General features: G+C 36.8%; 1 protein-coding gene across 13 annotated transcripts in view; it reads left to right on the top strand.

Annotated features, from left to right (window-relative positions):
- ARHGEF12 (Rho guanine nucleotide exchange factor 12) overlaps positions 1-21,389 on the top strand; it is a 64,898-nt gene that overhangs the window by 14,423 nt on the left and 29,086 nt on the right. For 4 of the 13 annotated variants that reach the window (XM_087706419.1, XM_087706423.1, XM_087706422.1 and 1 more), the window contains exons 2-11: positions 8,424-8,447; positions 8,743-8,831; positions 11,118-11,174; positions 16,150-16,248; positions 16,639-16,688; positions 17,854-17,911; positions 18,608-18,789; positions 19,236-19,313; positions 19,781-19,900; positions 20,396-20,527. In XM_087706419.1, the coding sequence (XP_087562545.1) occupies positions 8,424-8,447; positions 8,743-8,831; positions 11,118-11,174; positions 16,150-16,248; positions 16,639-16,688; positions 17,854-17,911; positions 18,608-18,789; positions 19,236-19,313; positions 19,781-19,900; positions 20,396-20,527 (889 nt within the window). Of the gene's footprint in view, positions 1-8,423; positions 8,448-8,742; positions 8,832-9,970; positions 10,122-11,117; positions 11,175-11,391; positions 11,456-16,149; positions 16,249-16,638; positions 16,689-17,853; positions 17,912-18,607; positions 18,790-19,235; positions 19,314-19,780; positions 19,901-20,395; positions 20,528-21,389 lie in introns of those variants that run through there. The other 9 variants (XM_087706425.1, XM_087706426.1, XM_087706430.1 and 6 more) reach the window with 8 other exon arrangements.

Here is a 21,389-nt window from a genome sequence, read left to right as displayed (position 1 = left end):
CTAGAGACATGATAATAGATTCACTTTCCTACATATCATTTTGTTCTATGTTTATGGATCAAGAAAATTAAAAACTAAGGTTGTGAAGGATAAAACCTCTAATGCGAAATTTGTTAAAGTGTTTGTGAAAGTAACACTTTCAGTTTTGATGAAGTGGCAGCACGTCCATCATGTGCCAGAAAATGGAGAAGTAGCCAGACCTGAAACTATTACAGTCACTGCATAGTCAATTATAATAGATCAATTCCCTTATATCTAAAAAATAAGATATCGGAATGCCTGATCTTTCTTTAAAAAGTGAACACATAAAAATACTACAAAGCAAAAAACTGTGATTCAGTATTCCCTGTTCTAGTGCCTTCTACTTCTGCATTTTAGGATGATGGCTGTTGTACTTCAGTACTCTGGAGACAATTTGAGATAAGTTGTTTCATACCATTTCATGGCTTTGATATCAGTTATTTTCATGTTTACCTTTTGCTTTGTGCTGAAGCTATTTTGATTTTTAATTTAGTTGACCATTCAGGATAAATGAATGCCCAGATATAAAGCATACTAATTCTTTCTGGTAGGAATATTTCCAGAAGAGCAATATAAATAACTATATTATAATCCATTTTGCTGCTCTCCTAACACCACACAGTTCAGTAAATACTGGGAGGGAAAACTGATGAAACCCCACCTCCTTTTTCCTGCCTCCCAACTGATTAAAAGCCTTCAGTGATTTTAAAGCATCTCTTTAAAGAAACCTTCAAAACCAGATAGATAGCAGGGTTTTTTTTTCTTTTTAAGATTTGGCTTTTGAGTGGAATGACTTTTCCTGGATAATTTTTTTTTAAAACCCAGGTAATCTCCATGTCTTTGTTTCCTTATATCTGATGCAGTTAAAAAAAGAAGAAGCTGGGAAATAGCTTACTATGAGAGTATATGGCAAGCAATATATATATATATAAAATACTAGTTAGTATATGTATTCTGTGCAGCTAGGTTATCGTTGTGCCCTGGCTTTTCTGAGAGATGGTTTCTATTTTGTGAAAGCATATTTTGCTCTGGTTAGCCTCTGTTTGAGAACAAAGCTTTTTGACAGCCAAGAAAGATGTCTTGCATGGAGGAAGCAGGCAGCAATACTGTTCTCTTGATCAGAGATTCTGGGCTGAATGCAAACCCTTATCCTGCTTTGTAAGAAGTCGCTTGTGATTTACCCATACGCAAGGCTGGCTAATGTCTCTGTAGTAGTTATTGTTCAGTGTTAGTAAATGATTATAATGGTATTGAATATCTTATTTGCCTTTAACAACATTGTAAGAGGGAAACACTGTGTTTAGTAATCAAGGTGGCTAATAGGAATGAACCAGGGAATATGGGGCTTTTTGGAAAACAAATGTTACATAGTCTGCAATCTATTTTAATTTGACAATTTCAAAATTGGATCAGTGGAGTTTTGCTATAAACCCCTTTGAAATATGATTACTGGCTGGGTTACATTATTGTTGCTTTTTTTAAAAAAAACAGTCTGCGAATTAGGTTGTCAGTTTGTATATTTTATTAGGTTGTCAGTTTGAATATTCAATAATATTACTGGTCCAGAACTTGAACAACTAATTTGAAAGATTCTATTGTCAATATGTGTCAATATTGACACATATGCTGAATAATATGCTGATAAAAGGCTCTGTGATGCTTTGTGACAACATGGGAAGTGTCTATATCCATTTGCAATTATCACAGATAATGCATGTCTCAGCAGGTGGCAGCACCTCACTCACCTTATCTCAGAAATATTGGACCTGGTAGTATGTGGATAGGAGATCACCAGCGAGTATATTCAAGGCTAGACAGGGAAATTGAAAAAAACTTCATGTAAGTAGACAGTAGTGAATCGCATCTATACATGAATGTTTCCATTAAGTTATCAGCAATCAACCTGACTTAAAAAAGACTTCACTTTTATCATCGCCTGTTAAAGCATTGAAGTGAATTAGATACACTGAGTAGAAGAAGGATGCTCTAAACTAATTTTATTTGAAGTATTTTTTTTTAGAAGAAACAGAGGAAGCATATTTTTTCCTAGAAAAACATCATTCCAGTTACTCTTGTCTTTAGGCCACCTCATGTAATCGTTCACTAAAAAAGGCATTATAAATCTTCAGCTTTCTTTCAATTAGTAACAGCAAAGATTTTGTATTGCATAAGATGGTCTTTTTTTAGCTTTAGAAACTTTAGAGCTCAAATAAATTTGAGCTGAGTTAGAGATCATATGCTTTTTAAATGTCAGTTCCAGTATCTTCAGGCAAAGCTAGATAGGGTGCCTGTGTCGAATTTTAGAGAAGTTCCACTCAGGGCAGAAAATACTGATCTAAACAGACCAAGGATCAGACTTGATAGGAGCAAGATCCTGGTTGCTATTCAAATTAAATAATATGCTCTTTATATCCTGACTATCCAGAAATTCTTAGCAAATCTTTTTTTCTTTAGGAGTTACTGTAGTAGATCCCGCAGTACAGCTGATCATAGCAACTAAATTGAAGATGAATGAAATGATCAATAGAATTTTATACCTCATTAATGTAAAGGCTCAGCCTGCTGGTCAAACCATAAAGATTATCCACCTTAGAAGAATAATTTATAAAATTATTATATGGAGAAGAGCCAGTAATTGTGGTTTATCCTTTGTTTTTAACAGGGTTATTTCACAGTCATACATTTTAAGCTATTGAGGGCCAGTCCTTGTTGCTATATGCCTCTATTTGATTGATCAAATATGTTGTGAGAATCGTATACAATGAAACATATGCCAATGTGTAATTCATATATTTTAACAAATGTACTCTTATTCCTTGCAATGTAGGGCAGCTTTCTGTGCTTATACAGCAAGAAATATAGTAAAAATAGAGACTAGGAATCTCAGAAATTTATTCTGTGAACTTCTAGTCATATTTATTGGATTTTAATTTTCAGTACCATTTAACATAGAAGATGAAAATATTTTGGATACTTGGGAAATCTAATTATTCAACTCCTTCAAGTACAGTCTAAAATTATCGTAATGTTCCTTGCACAGATTTGAAGTAGAAGATCTTAATAGCTGTTTAATGATGCAAAGCATGTGAAATGCAGCTAATAGATACAACCATTAAAATTGCTGTAAGCTTATTGGGCTTATTATAGTTATGACTGTGGTAGGTAAAATAAACAGGTGCTTTATATGAAAATCGACTCTTGATCCACCTAGCTCAGTGTTGCCTATTTTTAGACACAGTTGTTTCCCAACCCCTTGAAAGATGCTCGAAATTTCGAATCTCCTGCATCAGACATAGGTTTTCAGTCATTGAGTTATAAAGCCTTCCCTTGATTATTTAGATTATCTCTGCATGGAAATCTATATCTTATATTTTTGAAACAAAAGATTCCAGGTAGATCTTACATTAAGCATACTTGAGTTTCAAATTATTAAATGTAATTGATATATTTATATTCTTTACTTTGTCTTCCAGGTTCTCAAAGTCATAATTACAGAGCCAAACTTCTAGAATTATTTTGATTCGTTTAAAGTTATTAATAAAATGTTGTTTGCTTCCCATAATAGTTGTTTGTGCCACCCATAGTTGTCTTCAATGAGATGGGCAACTATACAAAGTTTATATATAAATAATAACATACTTTATAGACTCAGTTTATCAAATTGTATTCTCTGTTAATAGAAGAGGGATTTTTCTCAACTTAACTTTATTGTATTGGTTCAGAATTTCAGGTTTTGCCCAATGCAGCAGAATCTTAGAGACTAGAAATCTATAAAATAGAACTCTTCAATGCCATGCTGTTTACCAGTAATTATTTGCAAATTAAGAATAACTAGTGGTGTTAGATGTGTTAAATCTCAGTGCAATGTGACTTCACATGTATACTGTTTTTCTTTATTTTTTCTTTAAAAATAGGATAAGCCAAGTACATTAACATATAGTGGAAATACACCAAGGGGAGGAGGAGTAGGGAAGAAGAAAGATGGGTAGAGAGGGATGGGAGAGAGGGTGGGGGGGGAAGGCGAAAAGGAAGGGGGGGAGCAGATCTGGAGAGAGGAGTGGTAGAGGGCGAGGGGAAGTAGGGTAGAGGAGGAGGATGGAGGGAAGATAGAAAGTTGGAGGGTGGGGGAAGAAAGAGGTGTATGAAGAATGGAAGAGGTATATTGGGCTTTTATTTTCTGGGGCATTGTTGACAAGCGGAATTGATGCAATTATTGTTTAATACTGTATGGTGTATACATGTGAGTGTATGAAAATGAAAATAAAATATATTAAACCGAAGAATAATTAGAAAAATGGAAGCCAGTTCTGATTGGCAGGTTCATTATGACTAAAGTAGTTTACTACCCTGTTTGTAGAATGAATTATCAATGGTAAAAAAGTGAATATTTTTGGGAAGAACAGTATTTGATAGGAGAAATATTTGACATTTTTTGTTGTAGTTAAAAATCCTTTTTCGTAAGTGAGCACAAGTTCGGCAGCAAGTTAAGCCTTTGACAACACTCTGGCTCCCACTTACAGTGCAGTACAATGGCTACATTGAGTATAGCTGCTGGGGAAGCCCTCCTTTCCTGCTGATTTTGTAAATGCAGTTCTTTCTCTGTGAAATATCCTGACATCAGCTTTTGGAAAAATCCAAGGACCAGTGTCATGGAACAGTGCTAAAGAGCTTGCTTCAACGAGGGCTGAATGGCTAGACTATAGCTGAAACTTTAGTAACTAAACTCTTACAGTTTCACTGTATTTATACTTCAGTTGAGAACCATTTCAGGGTAGTGATTAAAGGACAAGGCTAGAAGCTTGGAAGCAGTGAGTTTCAGTCCTGAAACCAGCTTTGTAAATTTGTTCGGTCTCGCTCTCTCAGCTCTAGGAAGAAGGTAGTGGCAAAAACCACTCCTGAAAATACCATCAAGATAGTCCTTGCTTAGTGACCAGTCACTTAACTATTATTTGAAGTTAAAAGGTAAAAGGTTCTCCTCACACATAAGTGCTAGTTGTTCTCAATGCTAGGGGGCAGTGCTCATCTCCGTTTCAAAGCAGAAGAGCCAGTGCTGTCCGAAGACATCTCCATTATCATGTGGCCTGCATGACTAAATGCCAAAGGCGCACGGAACACTGTTACCTTCCCATCAAAATGGTCCCTATTTTTACATGCTCACTCCATTACGCGGCGCTAGGGATTTGAACTGCCAACTTTTCTGATCGACAAGCTCAAGAGTCTTAGCCACTGAGCCACTGCTTCCCTTATTTGAAGTTACAACAGTCTAAAAAAAATTTACAACCCATTCTTGAAGTAACAACTGTCCCCCTCCCACAGTCATATGATTGCATTCTGTGCCCTTGACTGCTGGCTCACATTTGTGACTAATTGCAGCATCCCGTGGCCAAAACCATTAATTAGGGGAAATGGATTTGCTTAGCATCCACGTAATTCACTTAACAGCCATGTGATTTCCTTAATGGCTGTTGCAACAATCAGTCGCAAAAATAGTTCTAAAATCAGGTGAAAGGATATGGTGATCCACTTAATAGCCATAATATCTTGACCAGAATTACAGGCCCTACCCCACTTAACTGAGTGCTACTTATATGTTCAAGAGTCAAGACTGGCTCAAATTTTGAAAACAAAACAAAAAAAAACCCTCAGCTGTTACATAACACTTTTCCTAATATAGACATTAATTCATTACTTAAGGGTGGGATTCAGAGAGGCCCAACTTTGCATTTGATATGGCATTCTATGTATGATAGTGTGGTATATGTTTGAAAAACATACTGTTTTTATAATTTGCTGAGTAAGACCTAATGTTTGAAATGGGCTGAAAAGTTAGTGGAATATAATGTGCCAGTTTTGAACCCCTTTCAGACATCATACAATAATGCCTCCAGTGTTAGTCCTCCCTGAAAAAAAAAAATACTGTACACATACTTTGGATGAGTCATACAATATCATCTGATGTGGTCATCTCAAGATAATTTGTAAGGATTGTCAGTTGGCTGCCCCTCTGATTTCCTGTTTTGATAGTGCTGACTATCTCTGCCTCTTCAGTTCATTGTTATAAGCAATACAATAGCAGTTGCAATTTTTAACTTAGCGCAGTATGAAAAAACTTTTTTTTAACTTTTTGTAAGAATCATCACACAATATCAGCGCAGTAGAGTTTATTTTGTAGAACTTCTCTTGAATAAACACAAAGCCTCATTCTAAGAGGAGTGGGATGATACAGTATTCACACAGGTGTAGTATAGTTTTAAAATAAGACTGTCCTCTTGTTCAAAACATGCCTGACATAACAGTTATTGAAAAGAAGAAAGTATACCATATTTTCTGGACTATAAGACACACTGGAGTATAAGATGCACGAAGATTTTGAAGAGGTAATTTTTTTAAAAAAGTATTTGCCCTCCAGGAGCACTGTGCAGGCATCCCAAATCTTCTGCCTGCCCCATTTTTTGTGAAATGGCGCGTGGGAGGGTTTGGAGGAAAAAACAGGATGTGCAGAGGGTTTGGGAGGCCTGTAAAGTGCTCCTGGGGGCAGGGAAGGCAAAAACACCCCCATTTTTTGTGAAAAACAGGCCCGTTTTCACTCATTTTTGCCCTCTGCAGCCCCCAGGAATACTCTGCAGACTTCCCAAACCTTCTGCACGCCTTGCTTTTTGCAAAAAAATGGGATAAGCAGGGCGGTGTTTCGGAAGGTCAAAAATGGCTGCATTCAGTGTATAAGACACACCCAGATTTTCACCCTCATTTTTGGGGGGGGAACGGTGTGTCTTATACTCTGAAAAATATGGTGGTTCATCATTGTTGCTATACCAGATGCTAGTGTCGAAGCATGGGAAAAATTATGAAATACTGGTGCTTGAAGTTGATCTTGAACACTTATGGAAAAAGAAATCTGTTGATATTAAAGCCCTTGGAGTGATATCTAAAGGATTTCCTTGATATCCAGAACTATTTAATTTATTGAACCCAAACACCCTAATTTTACATAAAAACACGCTGCAGGGAACTGCCTATATTCTTAGATGCTGCCTAAATAATTCTTAGTGTGGTATGTTGGAAGGATAGTTTTACCTCCATGGTAATTTTGGTATTAAACCATGTATTCAGCATATAATCATCTTCTGTGAAATATCTAATTCATACGAGTCAAAATATTCCCCTTGTATATATGCTTTGTTTGTGATGGCATATTAAAGTTAGCGTTGGCTTTTATTGAATTATACAGAAAAGAGCAGGATTTTAATAAAGACAGGACATTTCTCTAAATTAATTTGTTATCTTGATCTTTTATGCATACTATCGGTAAGAGATAACATTTCACAGTGGAAGGGAAAGACTAACATTCTAAGGTCCCAGTCTCTAAGGAGTGGCAGTGCATAATAGCAATATATCAGATTATTTGTGGTTTTCTCTGTCTGTTTTGCTATCATTACTCTATTTGCTCCTCCCTCCCCTTCAGGATGGATGAAAGGAGGGAAAACCGGGAATCTGGCTTGTAGCCGATAAGGTTCTGAGAATCTATCCCAGAAGCCTTTTGTAAAATTTGTCCTCTTGACATTCCAAGTTTCGCTTGGAAGCTAGATTTTTATGTAGAAAGATGAAGGTAGAGAAAATAAATATGGAATTCTCAGTAATGCACTTCTAAATGTTTCTCTCTAAACCTAGAAACAAATTTGCCCTATGTTTTAGTAACAGAATTGAAAAATGCTATAAATGCTAATACTGATCTTATTTAAGTTTTTTAAGCTTTGAAACAAAGCTGCTTAATTGTATTATAATGCTATACAGTTTATAGCCAATTTTCATTTGAGAGTTTTATGTACAGTAAAATGAGTTACTCAATTGTTTATGTGTGCAACAGATTCTTAAATACTTTTCTAATAGATGTTTTAAACAGCTTAGGATAAGGTGTATATTTGTTAAAATCTATTATATTGAATTTAGGAGTAAATTATTTTGTAGTTGATTGACTGAATGAATGGCTGAATTGTGTACTAGAACATTAGTTGTCCTGACAAATTTAACAATGCATCTCATTTTATGGATTCCAGTAATTTTATGATAATGAATTATTTCAATAAGTAGAAGAAGTATGATTTTTTTCATGTGGAAGAAAGGAATAGAATATTTATGTAATAGAATCACTATCTGAAAGACACCTTTACAATTGTTGTGTAATAGAATAGAATCCCATGAGCATATCATGGGGTTAAAATCTTCCATCTTTCTTTAGTTTTTTGTGGGAACCCAAACAACAGTTCAGATTTGTGCATCTTAAAATCAAAGTAATAAAAGAGATTTATCCTTAAATGTATTACATGGCGGCCGACATTGATTTCTTGTAATCTGGAAACAACTTATATGGTACTAACTATTTTATTTGTTATTTTGCTTTTCAGGTTTCCCCTCAAAAAACCTACAAGGTAAGTTTTTTAAGGTTTGATTTTCTGCATCTACTAAGTAAGTTCTGGTCCTCTCCCATCTTGCACTAAACCAATACGGAAGGTTTGAGATATATTTAGGTGCACCCCACTAACCAGATTGAATTTATCTGAGACATGAGAAATGAACCATGGATTCCTGCCTTTGGGTAAATTATTTTCTCCGAATAGAAACAATATGGAAAATGGGCATATATTAATGGGGTTCTTAAAATTAGCTCAATTTATGTAATGCAGTTTAAAAAATGATTTTGTTCCCCTTTCTGTTTGGCTTCAGGCATGGCAGCATTCTGAGCAGAGAGTCTCCAGCAGACAAGAAGCAGAAGGTCGAGCGCTGCATTAGTGCCCATGATTTTGACCCAACAGGTAGAATTACCTTCACATCTCAAAGAACACCCAAATCTTCCTGTTGTCCAGCTTTGGAATTAAAAAGTTGCCAAACCTCTTTTACCAATATTCTTTTCGAGGGCAATAACAGGGTTTCTGCCCTTTTTTTTAATTTTCCACTTTAATTGCATAATTTTTGTCAGTGGGGTTGCACACTGTTCTTTATCCTTGTGTTTTTGAGTTATATACCTCTGGAGTTGCATAGCAGATGGCACTTTGTTTTAAATCTACCTAGAAAAGTTGAAGACCAAGGTAGAAAACTATGCATTAAAGAAGACATATTTTAATGTGCAGATTATATAACAGATATGTTTTAGTTTTCCCCTGTGTTCTTATTTTGATTCAGTTTGAGACACTGACTGTTCTCTGTTTATTTTAGTTGGAAAACTAGTGTTGTGAATGTACCATCCTGTAGTACACTTTCTGTACTTACGAACAGAGCCCATCGTGAGCCTATTCTTTAAGCGTTAGAAACTCCAGCTTTGTTTGAGTGTAAAGCTTCAGGAAACAGATGTATGAAGCCTATCCAACAGTGTTAAACTGCATTACATTTTGCTCATTTGCCTGTGATTATACTCAATTGTATATATATATATTTCCTTCCAATTAATAGGGGTGACAGGATTAGCATTGATCTGGCAGTGTTATTGCCTCTCAAGGCCATCTGCTGGGAAACTATGAGATCAGGCTGCTGGAATAGACAAGCCAGAGGTCTGATCCAGCAGATCATTCTTGTTTTCTTAAAGAAAAAGCCATATCACTAGCAATTAGCCCATGTGGGCCATGGAAATGGGGAACTTCATAAATTTATATTTATTTTGCAGGCTTTTTCTTGATTATGGTGCAGCAGTTTAAAAAGTGCAATGTTGTTCAGTTCAACTGTCTTTGGGAATTCCTTTGGGTGGGTCTTGTATTCCATTTTCTCTTCAGTACTCAATCTTGCTCTGTAGATAACTGTCTGTTAGTTTGCTTGTCTATGGAGCAAATGCTTAACATCCCTCAGCTCTGGAGCTGAGGAGTGTTTTCTTCTGAGTGAAGTTGAGCTCAATTATTTTATATTTCTATCAACTTTAACTGGACACATTCATTTTCTTTCTTTTGTTTCCCTGTACTTGTAGACCATCTGTATTGCATTCAGAGTCTAATGCTGTCTTGGAAATTAGTCTGCATGTGAAGGTTCCACCCACCCCAACCTACTAACCCAGACTGACTGCTGTATGCTCCTAACTGTGTGACTGGCTTTGCGGGTGAGCCTCTTGGCCCCACATGGTGTGTTGCTTTTCATTTGTGCAATTTAGCTATTCTGTCTGTTATTCTCCCAAGAATTTACCACAGATGAGAATAACTTTGACCACCGCAGAGTGTGACACAGGAAGATGTATAACTACAGAGAAAAAAAAAACATATGCTGTGTTGGGATGAAATGTTTATTCCTTCTCTTTGCTTATACTTCACTAGATGAGATCTTGGGGGTAGCTCTAAGGCTTGAATTTTGGAGAATTGGCTATTCCCTGCATAACAAACATAATGTAGCATTTCCCCATCTGCAACATAAAAAGAATATTTCCTTAGAGTTTGACTGTGGGGTGAATGAAGTATGATCTTTTTAAGAGTTGGGCTTTTAATATAAAAGTAGCTGATATTTCCCAAATGTTGCCAAATTAGTACAAATGGACATTAAAAATAATTGAAATAAGAATAGCTGAAGGAATGAAAGTATATTTATACTTTTGTATGTCCCTACAGCATTGTGATTAGACATATTCAGGATCCTTTGACAGCATATCTCCTGAGAAGACATATCCATGAAGCAACACATCATCCTTAGCTATTTCAAGGATGGAGGGAAAAATATATATATTTTAAACTAACCAAGACTTCTCCCTTTCCCATTGTGGTTGGGATACTTCAAATATTAACTATTTTCTGGGTACCATTGGCAAATATAAGGCTTTGCATAAAAGGCTGTGCATTATATTTTTATATTTATAAAACATCTTTTCCAATTACTCTTTACTATAGAAAGGAGGGAGTTTGATTATGATGCCTTCTTTTTTTCTGTAACTTTACATTTGATGTTATCTATACAGTCAACTACTATTATTTCACATTCTGATTTCAGATGTTATCATCTCTGTATGCTCATATCTTGTTTGTGTTTTGCATGAATTAACCCAATTTTAGAAATCATTTTTAATGAAGTTTTTCCATGTTGGTCTCCATATTTCCTATATCTCTTTCTCCTTTTCTCCTGCTTTCGTGCAGATAGCTCCTCCAGGAAGACAAAGTATAGCTCAGAGGAGAGTAGATCCGAGACATATGGTAAGCTGAAGCAGCCACTGTAGCCTTGTGCCTTTGTTCAGTGTGTTCTGTTCAATTGTTCTGTATGCGCAAGGCCTCTGCCTTTTCCCTGCTATGCATGGCTAGCTTTGCATCAGGGGAAAGGACTGAGCTTTTAATGTGGCTTAAATGTGCAAGCTTGCTGGTGGATACTAACCTTTGTAGCGAATATTAGATGTTTTTTTATATTGTCTTCCAGGATCTAAATGACATCTTTTCTTTGGGTTGGAAAGTTTGAGGAATTGGCACTAACCATTATGTAGGTAAAACCATTTTCTGAAAGTGTGGAGTTGTACTCTTTGGAATATGATAGCAGTTTGCTTGAAAAAGGGACAGTCTTTTTATTTTTTTTTAGCTTCTCGGCCCTTGTGTAGGTACCTCTTTTATCATATGAAATATTTTAAAAATTCCATAGAACTGTAGCATGGAATGGATGACTTTCTAACTACAATGACATTTCAGTTAATTGCATGATAGAAACCTTTATAGCTTACCTTAATTTTTTATCTGCTACTATTTAACCCTATGAATAGTTGGATATAGCTTAAATTGAAACATCGAAAGCTGTTAAGATTGTTGCTCATAACCAGTTCCCAAAGATTTTCTTAGATTCCCCCCCACAAAAAAACCCCTATCTCTTCTGTATAGAGACAGAAAGTTTTATAAAATACATATTTCTGTCCCCTTGATTTATAGATAAGAGGCTGCAGAAATATCCATTAAAAAAAAGTCTCAGCCATCTCTTTAAAAACATTTTTTTTTAAAAAAAAACTTTGTTTGCAACTGTGGTTTTATCAGATTAAAATCCTTTTATGGTGATTTTATATAGTCCCTTTGCAGCTATTTGCACATTTTTCTACATTCAGAAAAACCATTTACATAACAATTTAAGAAATTGCAATGCAATTCTATTGTACAGAGGTGTAAGTACTAGTTTTAGTCTTTCCTAATGTACCACTGTGAGAAACCACTGCATAACAAAGTTTTTTTGTGTGCTATATAACTAATCTATCTTGTTTATGGGAATATTTAGTATGCGTATTAGCATTTATCTATAGTTTGTTTTCTCTGTTGCATGCTGTATCTTGACTTTTCATAAACATGTATAATAAAGCATGACTTCATAACACAACCCGTTTCCTCTCAGACTTCCTGCAAAAATTCTATGTTCAGTTACAATTGAACTGTGAAAGCTCCTCTCCTTTCCTTGCAGTAGTCATTTGCTTTCCTAGGTTGCTTCCTTTTCTCCCTCTTCTTTCTAGTCCTGAAATCTGTCGGAAAGTTTGCAATATTTGCTTTGGATAGGAGAAGCTATTTAAGAACCTTCCAGCAGAAAATACTGTGCTTTATATTGCTGATGACTGCAGTCTTTCTGCTTGCTTTTGGACATTGGGAAAAAAATATCTAAAAGTGTCAAAGGGGATTAAGGGTGTGGCAGTTACCTTTTTGAGATGAAAACTATTGAAATTCCTTTTCTGAATGAAAGGTCCATAGACCTTGATTGCTGTATGGAAAGATGTAAAGTAAGTAAGGAATGCCATTTTAGTGTGGATCAATCTCTTTCAGTCTTTCTGTTTCTTAACACCTGAAAGGATGTTTGCTATAAAATGGTTAAATGTTATTTTCCTTTACATTCTGAAAGAAGAGATCTACAGCACAGTTCCAAGCCTTTATCTTAAACCTGCATTATTTGATAAATATTCTGGTTTGATCTCAAGGAAAGTAATTTTAGACATTTAAATGCTTCTAAGAAGGCATGTTGAAATCAAGTTATTTACAGAAATTGTAGTTTCCTAACCAAAAAAACATACAGATCTTGAGTTAAATGTAAACATTTATGGCATAGTATGACTTAGTTTTATTTTTAAGTTATCAAGGCATTCTAATCACCTAGCCATTAAGATTACTATTTATTTCAATCAACTTGACAGCTTTTAAAACACACTGTTGCATATACTAGATACCATGTAAACAAAAACTAAGGTTCATAAATCTCTTATACATTTGCTTGCCTTATTTTCCAGATGGATACTTTGTGCTATTCCATTTCATTTATTTAGGTCTTTATCATAGCTATAAGCAATAACTATAAGCAAAAATCATACTTTAAAATTCTTGGTTCTGCTTTTATAACCACAGTATAACATAATATTAAGGTATGAGTGAGCAGTTTCAGTCAATAGAAGATCTTCATCTGGATCAATACCTGTTCCTTTTTTAAAGGTTGTTCTCTTAAATTATATTTATGAAATTTGCTAGAAAGTGTCACAAGGCATCTATTCTAAAACATTTAATCAATAGCAGTTTTGGAAACAAAATTAGGAAGATATTCACAGAAAAACTAACTATTCATGATCATGATTGAAATTGCTAAAGGTTTTTCTTGGAAGATGTACTTACTCCTAAGTTTTGTCTGTTAGGCAATTTATATGAGTAGTGGTTCATTTATTTGGCTTTACTTCTTCTCTACACTTTACCTTCAATACCATGTTTTTGAATTAAGGCTAATCTTTAATTCCTTACAATCAGAGGTGAAGTGATACTCAAGATTTCTTTTGTTTGGAGACTTTTTTAAAATCAGAAATATAACCAGTTCTATTCTGTATAGAACAACTGACACTACCTTGATAGCATGGTTAAACCAAGTATACAAACCAGAATAAACTATCCAATTAGCCTTCTTTGGGAAATAATCCATAGATATCTTGTGCTTGCATTTTTATTTATAAGTATTTTGTTAGAGGTTTAAAAAAAATGAAATTAGTGCATAGGCAGAGAAAAAAATGCTTCAGTTCTTATGTGTGAGCAATTGCTTACATAATGAATTTTCAAACTACTGTATTTATCAAAAATTATTGCAGTATCAGATTTTATTCTTATTAAAAGTTGGTTTACCCATCACATATGTGCTCTAAATAGCTGACTTGATAGAGCTCTACCCAGTGATGTTTGCATGAATGCTTTAATTTTGCTCTAGTATTACATAATTTTGTATTTAAAGTTAATTGGCCAATTATCTGAGCAATTGGATGTTTTGCACTTTTCTCCCACTTTCTTATTCAGGTCAATTATTTGTCTTAGTTATGAGGCAGCTTCCTAAATATACAGCCACATTTTAATAAAAAAAAATCAATCCATATCTATTCTACTTTATTATCCATGTATCAATGGACTGTTACCCAGGGTTTACCCAGAGCAAGACACAAAACATTAAAGTTAATCTTCACTGAGTTTGCATAGTATTTACCTCATTAAATAGAGAAATCCCCTTTACAATTATTGTAGCTTTCAGCTATTTTATGCCTAATGTTATGACAAAAGAAGCTACACAGTGAGCAATCGGGACACCATATCTAATAAAAGAAACATCCTTTTGTTGTTCTTTTGTAGAATCTAGGCAATAAGAGCCTATTACTTTGACAAATCTTTTTCCGCATAGTGGGAAGAGACAGTGAAATAGGCAATTTTCAATCTGGAATTGGCAATATCTTTCAAGAATCTCTGCATTACAAAATGCAATGATATTACCCTGTGATAGGCCTGGCCCAGTTTATAAGAAGTGCTATTAATTAAATAGCCAGCTGTTTTGGTAGTTTGTTGCCAAGGTAACACCCTGTGAAACAAATCTAGACTTTGATGATTGGATCGTCAGTTTTAAAGTCATACCAAAACAAAAAACAGCTCACTACCTCAGCTCCTTAGTGTGATTCAACATAATTGTATCCATAAATCGGAGAGAATATGAGTGGAATCAATCACTGTGTGCTGAGTCCTTGTGATTCCCAAACGCATCAATGTATTGCTTAATTAGGAGCTTACTATCAATTAATGAGATGCATCCTTGATAATTACAATTTTTGAATCTGAGCTGTCTCTGAACATAAACGCACAGAAAGGTATTTGGAGTTGGACACCGAAGAAATCCTGATCCTCTTTCATTGGTTTAGCCCACATCTGATTGAAATGATTGACTTCTCTTTGAGGGGGAAAAAAAGAAACAGATTGCATCCTTTGTAATTAAAGTTTTGTTGAAATATAGATAATATATTATAGCTGCAAACATCTGAATGAGTACAAAATGGATCTTCGTGGCATTTAATAGATTAGCAACTTGACTGATCATTCCTCGCAGTTGAGTGTGCAAGGCTGTAATTTACTTTGTAATAATGAGTTCAAAGCATGATCAGCTTCCACTCCCTGAGAATTTAAATAGCTTATTAGTGGTTACTTTCCTGCTAGTGGAAATATGTACGCACATTTGAGTGAATCTTACGTCCTTTTTGAGAATAAGACATTTCAATCCATTTTACTTGGAAAGATTATATGTATGGGATGATGCAATAGCAATAGTATTTAGATATATATACCCCTCCATAGTGTTTTACAGCATTCTCTGAGCACTTTATAAATGTCAGCATCTTGCCCCCCAAAATCTGGGTCCTCATTTTCTCGACCTCAGAAGGATGGAAGGCTGAGTCAACTTTGAGCTAATCAGGATTGAACTCCTGGCAGTGGGCAGAGTTTATCTGAAATATTGCATTTTAACCACTGTGCCAAACTATGGATTTAAAGAAGAATTTTGAAAAGATATTTAGAATATGATCAATGAGGAGGGCTTGGTTCTCTCTGAGCTTGGTTGTTTTCTTGCAGACGTTTCACTACCCAAACTAGGTAACATCAGGTAACATAAGCTCAGAGACCACCAAGGACCCTCTACAAATATTCTTCTTTATTAAAATGATCAATGTACAAAGCAAACTTCTCCTTGATATCTCTATTTCATGTTAGCCGTACTTGAAAGGCAACTGCCTTACTATCTTCTGCCTTCTATCCAAATCTTCCATGTTTGGTTTTCTTCCCTTTGGTGGACTTTGAGAAACTTTCACCAGCATATGATTTTTCTCTGATGCCTACACTGAGGTCTCCTTGTCATCCCCCCCCCCCCCTCCCTCTACAGGTCTAGTTCAACGATGTGTTATCATTCAGCGGGATGAAAATGGATTTGGGTTAACAGTCAGTGGTGACAATCCAGTCTTTGTACAATCCGTCAAGGAAGGTAAGTAGGCTGATTCAGGATCACTGTGCCTGTTATAGTCCTATCACACAAATCTTGCAGTGTGCAACTGTAATGCATGAAATATAAATGTGTTGTGTGCTGTAAAAACATGCTTAAGTCATTCTCTGTTCAGTGTGGCCCTTGCACACACTGCAAGGAGTCTGGTAGAACATATTCCAACAAATACATTTTATTAAAAGGGATGAGTTTTTGTGAGCCGAAGTTCCCCAAAAGCTTATGCCTTTTAGTAAAACATGCTAGTTGGAAAAGATGCTACCACACCCTTTCTAATTTTTTGCTAACAAGACTCTTTTTTTTAACAATACCTTGCATAACTGGAAATGCTAGAAATAATGTATTGAATTCTAAGTAGTTGATTCTTCTCTCTAGATGGAGCAGCCATGCGGGCTGGGGTTCAAACTGGTGACCGAATCATTAAGGTAGGATCATTAAGTGCTGGAAAAATAAATTGGAAGGAGGTGAGAAGTAGGAATGCTTCAGTAGTTTTCATCACTGTATATATTTTGCTAAACCTAACCTCTTGGGAACAGTTTGAAATGCAGGCTGTCTATCTATATTTAGAATTAGCAGTACAAATAAACCCTTCTTTTGATGTACAGGTGCAGTGAGGGGTGTTCATTAAAACTGAATGTTAAGTGGCAAATTATTTTTTTTTCAAACAAAACAAAAACCCAGGCCTATACCAAAAAGGGGGGGGGGTTGAATTAGAGACATAAAGAGGCAGTCTGAGCATAGGTGTTTGAGCATCTGAAGTCCATTGAACTTAGTGCTTTACTGTGAGCAATAAGTGCCTTTTTCCAGCTGCTCTTTAAAATAATTTTGCTTTGTAGGCTGATATAAATGGCACTCGGTTCCAACTTCATGCCCTAGGCCAGTGCTGCTGAATCTTTTCGGCCCTCAGTGCTGAAATGGGAGCGGGCGTGCACGCACGGGGGAGCTCTGGAAACCAGAAAAGCAGTTTCCCGGCACCCATGTGTGTGGCAGGAAACTGAACTTCTGGTTTCTGGCATGTGCATGCACGCCGGTCACCTGGTCTTCCGGTTTCTCCCGCACATGTGTGCCTGAAGACTAGATGGCTAGCGCATGTGTGCCAGGAAGTTGCTCTTCCGGTTTCCGGCACTCCTGTACACATGAAGACCAAGTAAACCTGGAAGACCAATGGGCAATGGCTGACGTGCCTGGAGAGATGGCTCTGTGTTCCACTTCTGGCACACGTGCCATAGGTTTGCCATCATGGCTCTAGGCCTTAAAACCTGATGGAAGCAAAGCCAGAATTCCTCCTTATGACTGTGCAGTTGATTTTTTTTTCTTAATTAGCCCTCCGAATCCGTAAAATTTGGTTGCAGAGTACTGTGCCCATAAAAAAAATGCACTATTTTTCTGTTTTACAAATATAGGCTCTGTATGCTGATCTTGTTTTTTAAAATAGGTGGCTGAGTCATGGATGATACTTTTGTTCACCATGATATTGGGACAGATTTCCTAATAAAGAGCATTAAATCAGTTTAGCTCTGTAGATTAGGAGTTTGGTTGTCTTAACCCAAGCTGAAAATCAAAATAAGTTCATTTGTTATCTTTCGGTAGGTGAATGGAACTCTGGTAACACATTCCAACCATTTGGAGGTGGTTAAGCTGATAAAGTGTAAGTAAATGCTTTTCAAGCTGCTTTATGTTAAACTAGGCTACGTTAAACTCTACATATTCTTTTAAGAGATTTCAGCAAGAGATGATGGAAATCAAAAAACTAAGAGTGTAGTTTTGAAAAAACATTTTCAAGAAACCCTCAAGCCTGTTGAATGTATTTTGATTGACAGTTGTCTTCCACTTTTCTACTGTGTTATCCCACTTTCTATTTTTGTCATGTCGAACATCCGCAATTGATCCAGTTGCCTGTCTTTACTGAGTCCATATTAGGGCTTTGCTGTTATGATGCTGTTCTGATTCATTTTCCCCGCCTTCTCCATTCTACTTCCCTAAAGAAAAGTTAGCATCTTTCTTCCTCACTTTCTCTTAAAGAAACTGAGGGCTATAAACGAGCTGAATAAATTTGACATACTTGAATTTATGATCAGGCAGGCAGATTGGATCACTGACACATCTCAGTGATGTACTGAATTAATCCACCTATGCAAAACAACTATTTGCCTTTTCTCAAATACGTATATAATTCTGCTTCCTTGTGGAGGAAGAACTTGCCTTTGTATGTTGCCCTTGACGTCAAGCCGTAGTAGCCCTTCCGTGAACCCCATTCTTTTATTTTGAAACAAACAGGAAGTATAATTCCAGTCTTCCTTGTCCCTCGTCTCCCAAATAATGGCATTTCATCTTCTGTCTGCAGCGGGTTCCTATGTAGCGCTCACTGTGCAGGGGCGCCCACCTGGGTCGCCCCAGATTCCACTGGCTGATTCTGAGGTGGACTCAGCAGCTGCCTTTGGGCATATGTCTCCCATCATGACATCACCTCACTCCCCTGGATCCCATGGGAACACCGAGAGAATTACCAGTCCGGTGCTGATGGGGGTAAGATATTCATTGATTTTGATTAGACTATATGGCTGGAAAAAGTTCTTTGCCCTACTTTGCTTGCGGTTAAGATACCCATTCTGGAACTCATCACTCTCTTGATTATTTTATGTGTCACAACAGAATCATTTATGTGAAAAGTTTGAGGAGAAGATGGAACTAAGATAGCACTAGAGAGAGTGTTTGCAATTGGTCTGATCTGCTGCTCTGGATAGACAGATAAACACACACACACACACTCATGTTCATGATTTTCTGTTGCAGTAGCAGAGAGAGGAACATTGGAATGGGAATGAAATTGAAATAATAGTTGAATCTAATTAAAGCTTAGTTAAGGTTTGTTGTGGTTGTGCTTAATAAGGTTGTTAGACTTGTATGTTGTGGGAAATCTGTTTGAGTTGAGTCAGACTGTGAAATGAGAACTGGCCATCTTTTCTTTTTAGGAGGAAAATAACATTGTTCACAACCAGAAAGTAGAGATTTTGAGGAAGATGCTACAGAAAGAAGAGGAACGACTGGAGGTACCAAAAAGGAAATTTAAGAGAAAGTCGGGGGATGCCATTTAACCTAACGTAATTTTCTGTGTTCTGTTTGCCAAATAGAAAATGCTGCTGGTAAGAAACCAGAAAAACTTGGGAGGCGGAAATTCCTTGTTCAAATCGATTGAATGGCTGTTCCCTTTAAGCCAAGATTGGAGGGGCAACGACCTAACATAGTTGTAATCAGCCCCGTTTAGAAACCCGTCTCCCATCCAGTCTTAGATTAAATCTGTCTTGAGTTTTAGAGGAATAAGGGGTAACATCTCATCAGTACTCCTTGGGAAGCCGAGTTCTCATTTCATACAGTGGCCCAGGCATTGTATGAAAGCTAATAGGGCTTTCTTGGGACTTCCTTGCTTGGGCCAGTAACTGGTCCAACCTGGCCTTCAAAACCAGGAACCAGGGAACTATGATGAGAGGCGATTCCTCTTATCCTCGAACCCTTTCAGTTCCTGCAGGAAGACTACAACCGCACTCCGGCTCCCCGGCTGCTCAAAGACATCCAGGAAGTCAAGAAGCACATTCCTCAACTGCAGGAGCAGCTGTCCAAAGCAACAGGCTCGGCTCAGGTAAGAGGAATCGGGAAGCTTTTATGGTCCAGATCTGGGCTGCCTTAGCTGGGAATGCTGGGTGAAGGCGAGCTGTTCCCATCCATGCCTTGCAAGCAATTCGCACAAGCCCATTTAGTCTTCCAAGGATAGCAAATCAAAGGATGCGCAAACGAATGCCAGCACTGACCTCTAATTTAGCTCATAGAAACTGGCTTTGATAGGGAGAGCATTATGTGCAGAAATTAAAGCCTTGCGATAAGGAATTACACACACTTGTTACTTTGCTAAGAGAGAGTGGTTTCAGGGTATTTATGCTATAGTTGCAGGCAAGGATGTCTCCGCTTTTATCTTTTGGTGCATCTCTTTAAATTATGAAGAAGCTGAAGGGGTATTATTTGTTTTGCTTGCTTGTTTACAAATAATTAAATCGTTCTCTAAGCAGGTGGCCTTGCCTGTTTCAATGTTTTATTAAGGTGCCTGTTGTTTCTTAGCCTCCTTTTTGTCCTTTTTCAGGATGTCATTTTGTCTTCCAAATCTATATCCGAATCTTTGCAGATCACTGAGGTGGAAGCTGAGAGGGGGGATGGGCCAAACAGAGGAGACTGTCATTTTGGTGATGGCCCCCAGGTGAACGACACAGCAGAGGTGAGCTCTTGACTGGGGAGGGAAAATGCTGTTTTATTAGTGAGATGTGGCAAAGCTCTGTGTCTCCTCAGCCAAAAGGAGAGAGATTCTAGCACAGGTAATCCTCCACTTAACATCACAATTGGGACCAGAGTTCCCATTGCTAAACAAGGCTGTTATTAAATGAATCACACCTAGTTTTACAACCTTCTTTGTCATGGTTTATTAAGCAGGTAATGGCAGTTAGGGGAATCCTGCAGTCATTAAATGAATCCCAGCTTCCCCTATTGACTGGGCTTGTCAGAAGCCAGCTGGGAAGATCGCAAATGGCAGTCACGTGACCCTAGTGTGCTCTAGTCATTGCAAATACATGCTGACTGCCCAGCATCCAAATTTTGATCACGTGACGTGGGGATATTGTAACAATTGTTAAGTGTGAAGACCAGTTGTAGGTCATCTTTTTTGTTGGAACAAGTGCTAAACGACTGGTTTGGGATTATCTGTGTATGTGGGATGCTGTTACGTTTATTTATTTTGTTACATTCTCTGCCCTGACAGTAAGAAGGTAGAAATGTTTACAGGTAGCAAAGCAGCTTCCTGATTGAGCTGGAATTTCCTGTTTGTCCTCACAACAGCAACCCTATATTTGTGACATTTTATTCTCCTCACCCTCCTCCTTCTCCTTCTCGGTTGTTACATTTAAAAAAAAAACATTTGGCAACTGTGTATCTCCAGATTTAATTATTAGTAGCCAACATAGCTAGAAGTAGTTCAGAAAAACCTGTATTTATGCAGTCTTTTTGTGAGAAAGCGTTTTTGGTGGATAGAAATTTGGGTTTTGCTTTGTCCCATTCATCCTTTATCAAGGGATTTTTGTAATGCA

This window comes from Thamnophis sirtalis, unplaced genomic scaffold (genome assembly GCF_051295495.1).
Source record: "Thamnophis sirtalis isolate CommonGarterSnake01/CBP01778 unplaced genomic scaffold, rThaSir2_p1.2 scaffold_2, whole genome shotgun sequence".
NCBI classification, from domain to species: Eukaryota; Metazoa; Chordata; class Lepidosauria; order Squamata; family Natricidae; genus Thamnophis; species Thamnophis sirtalis.
Note: the sequence above shows the minus strand (reverse complement) of the source record. Positions and strands in the feature narration are given on the sequence as shown.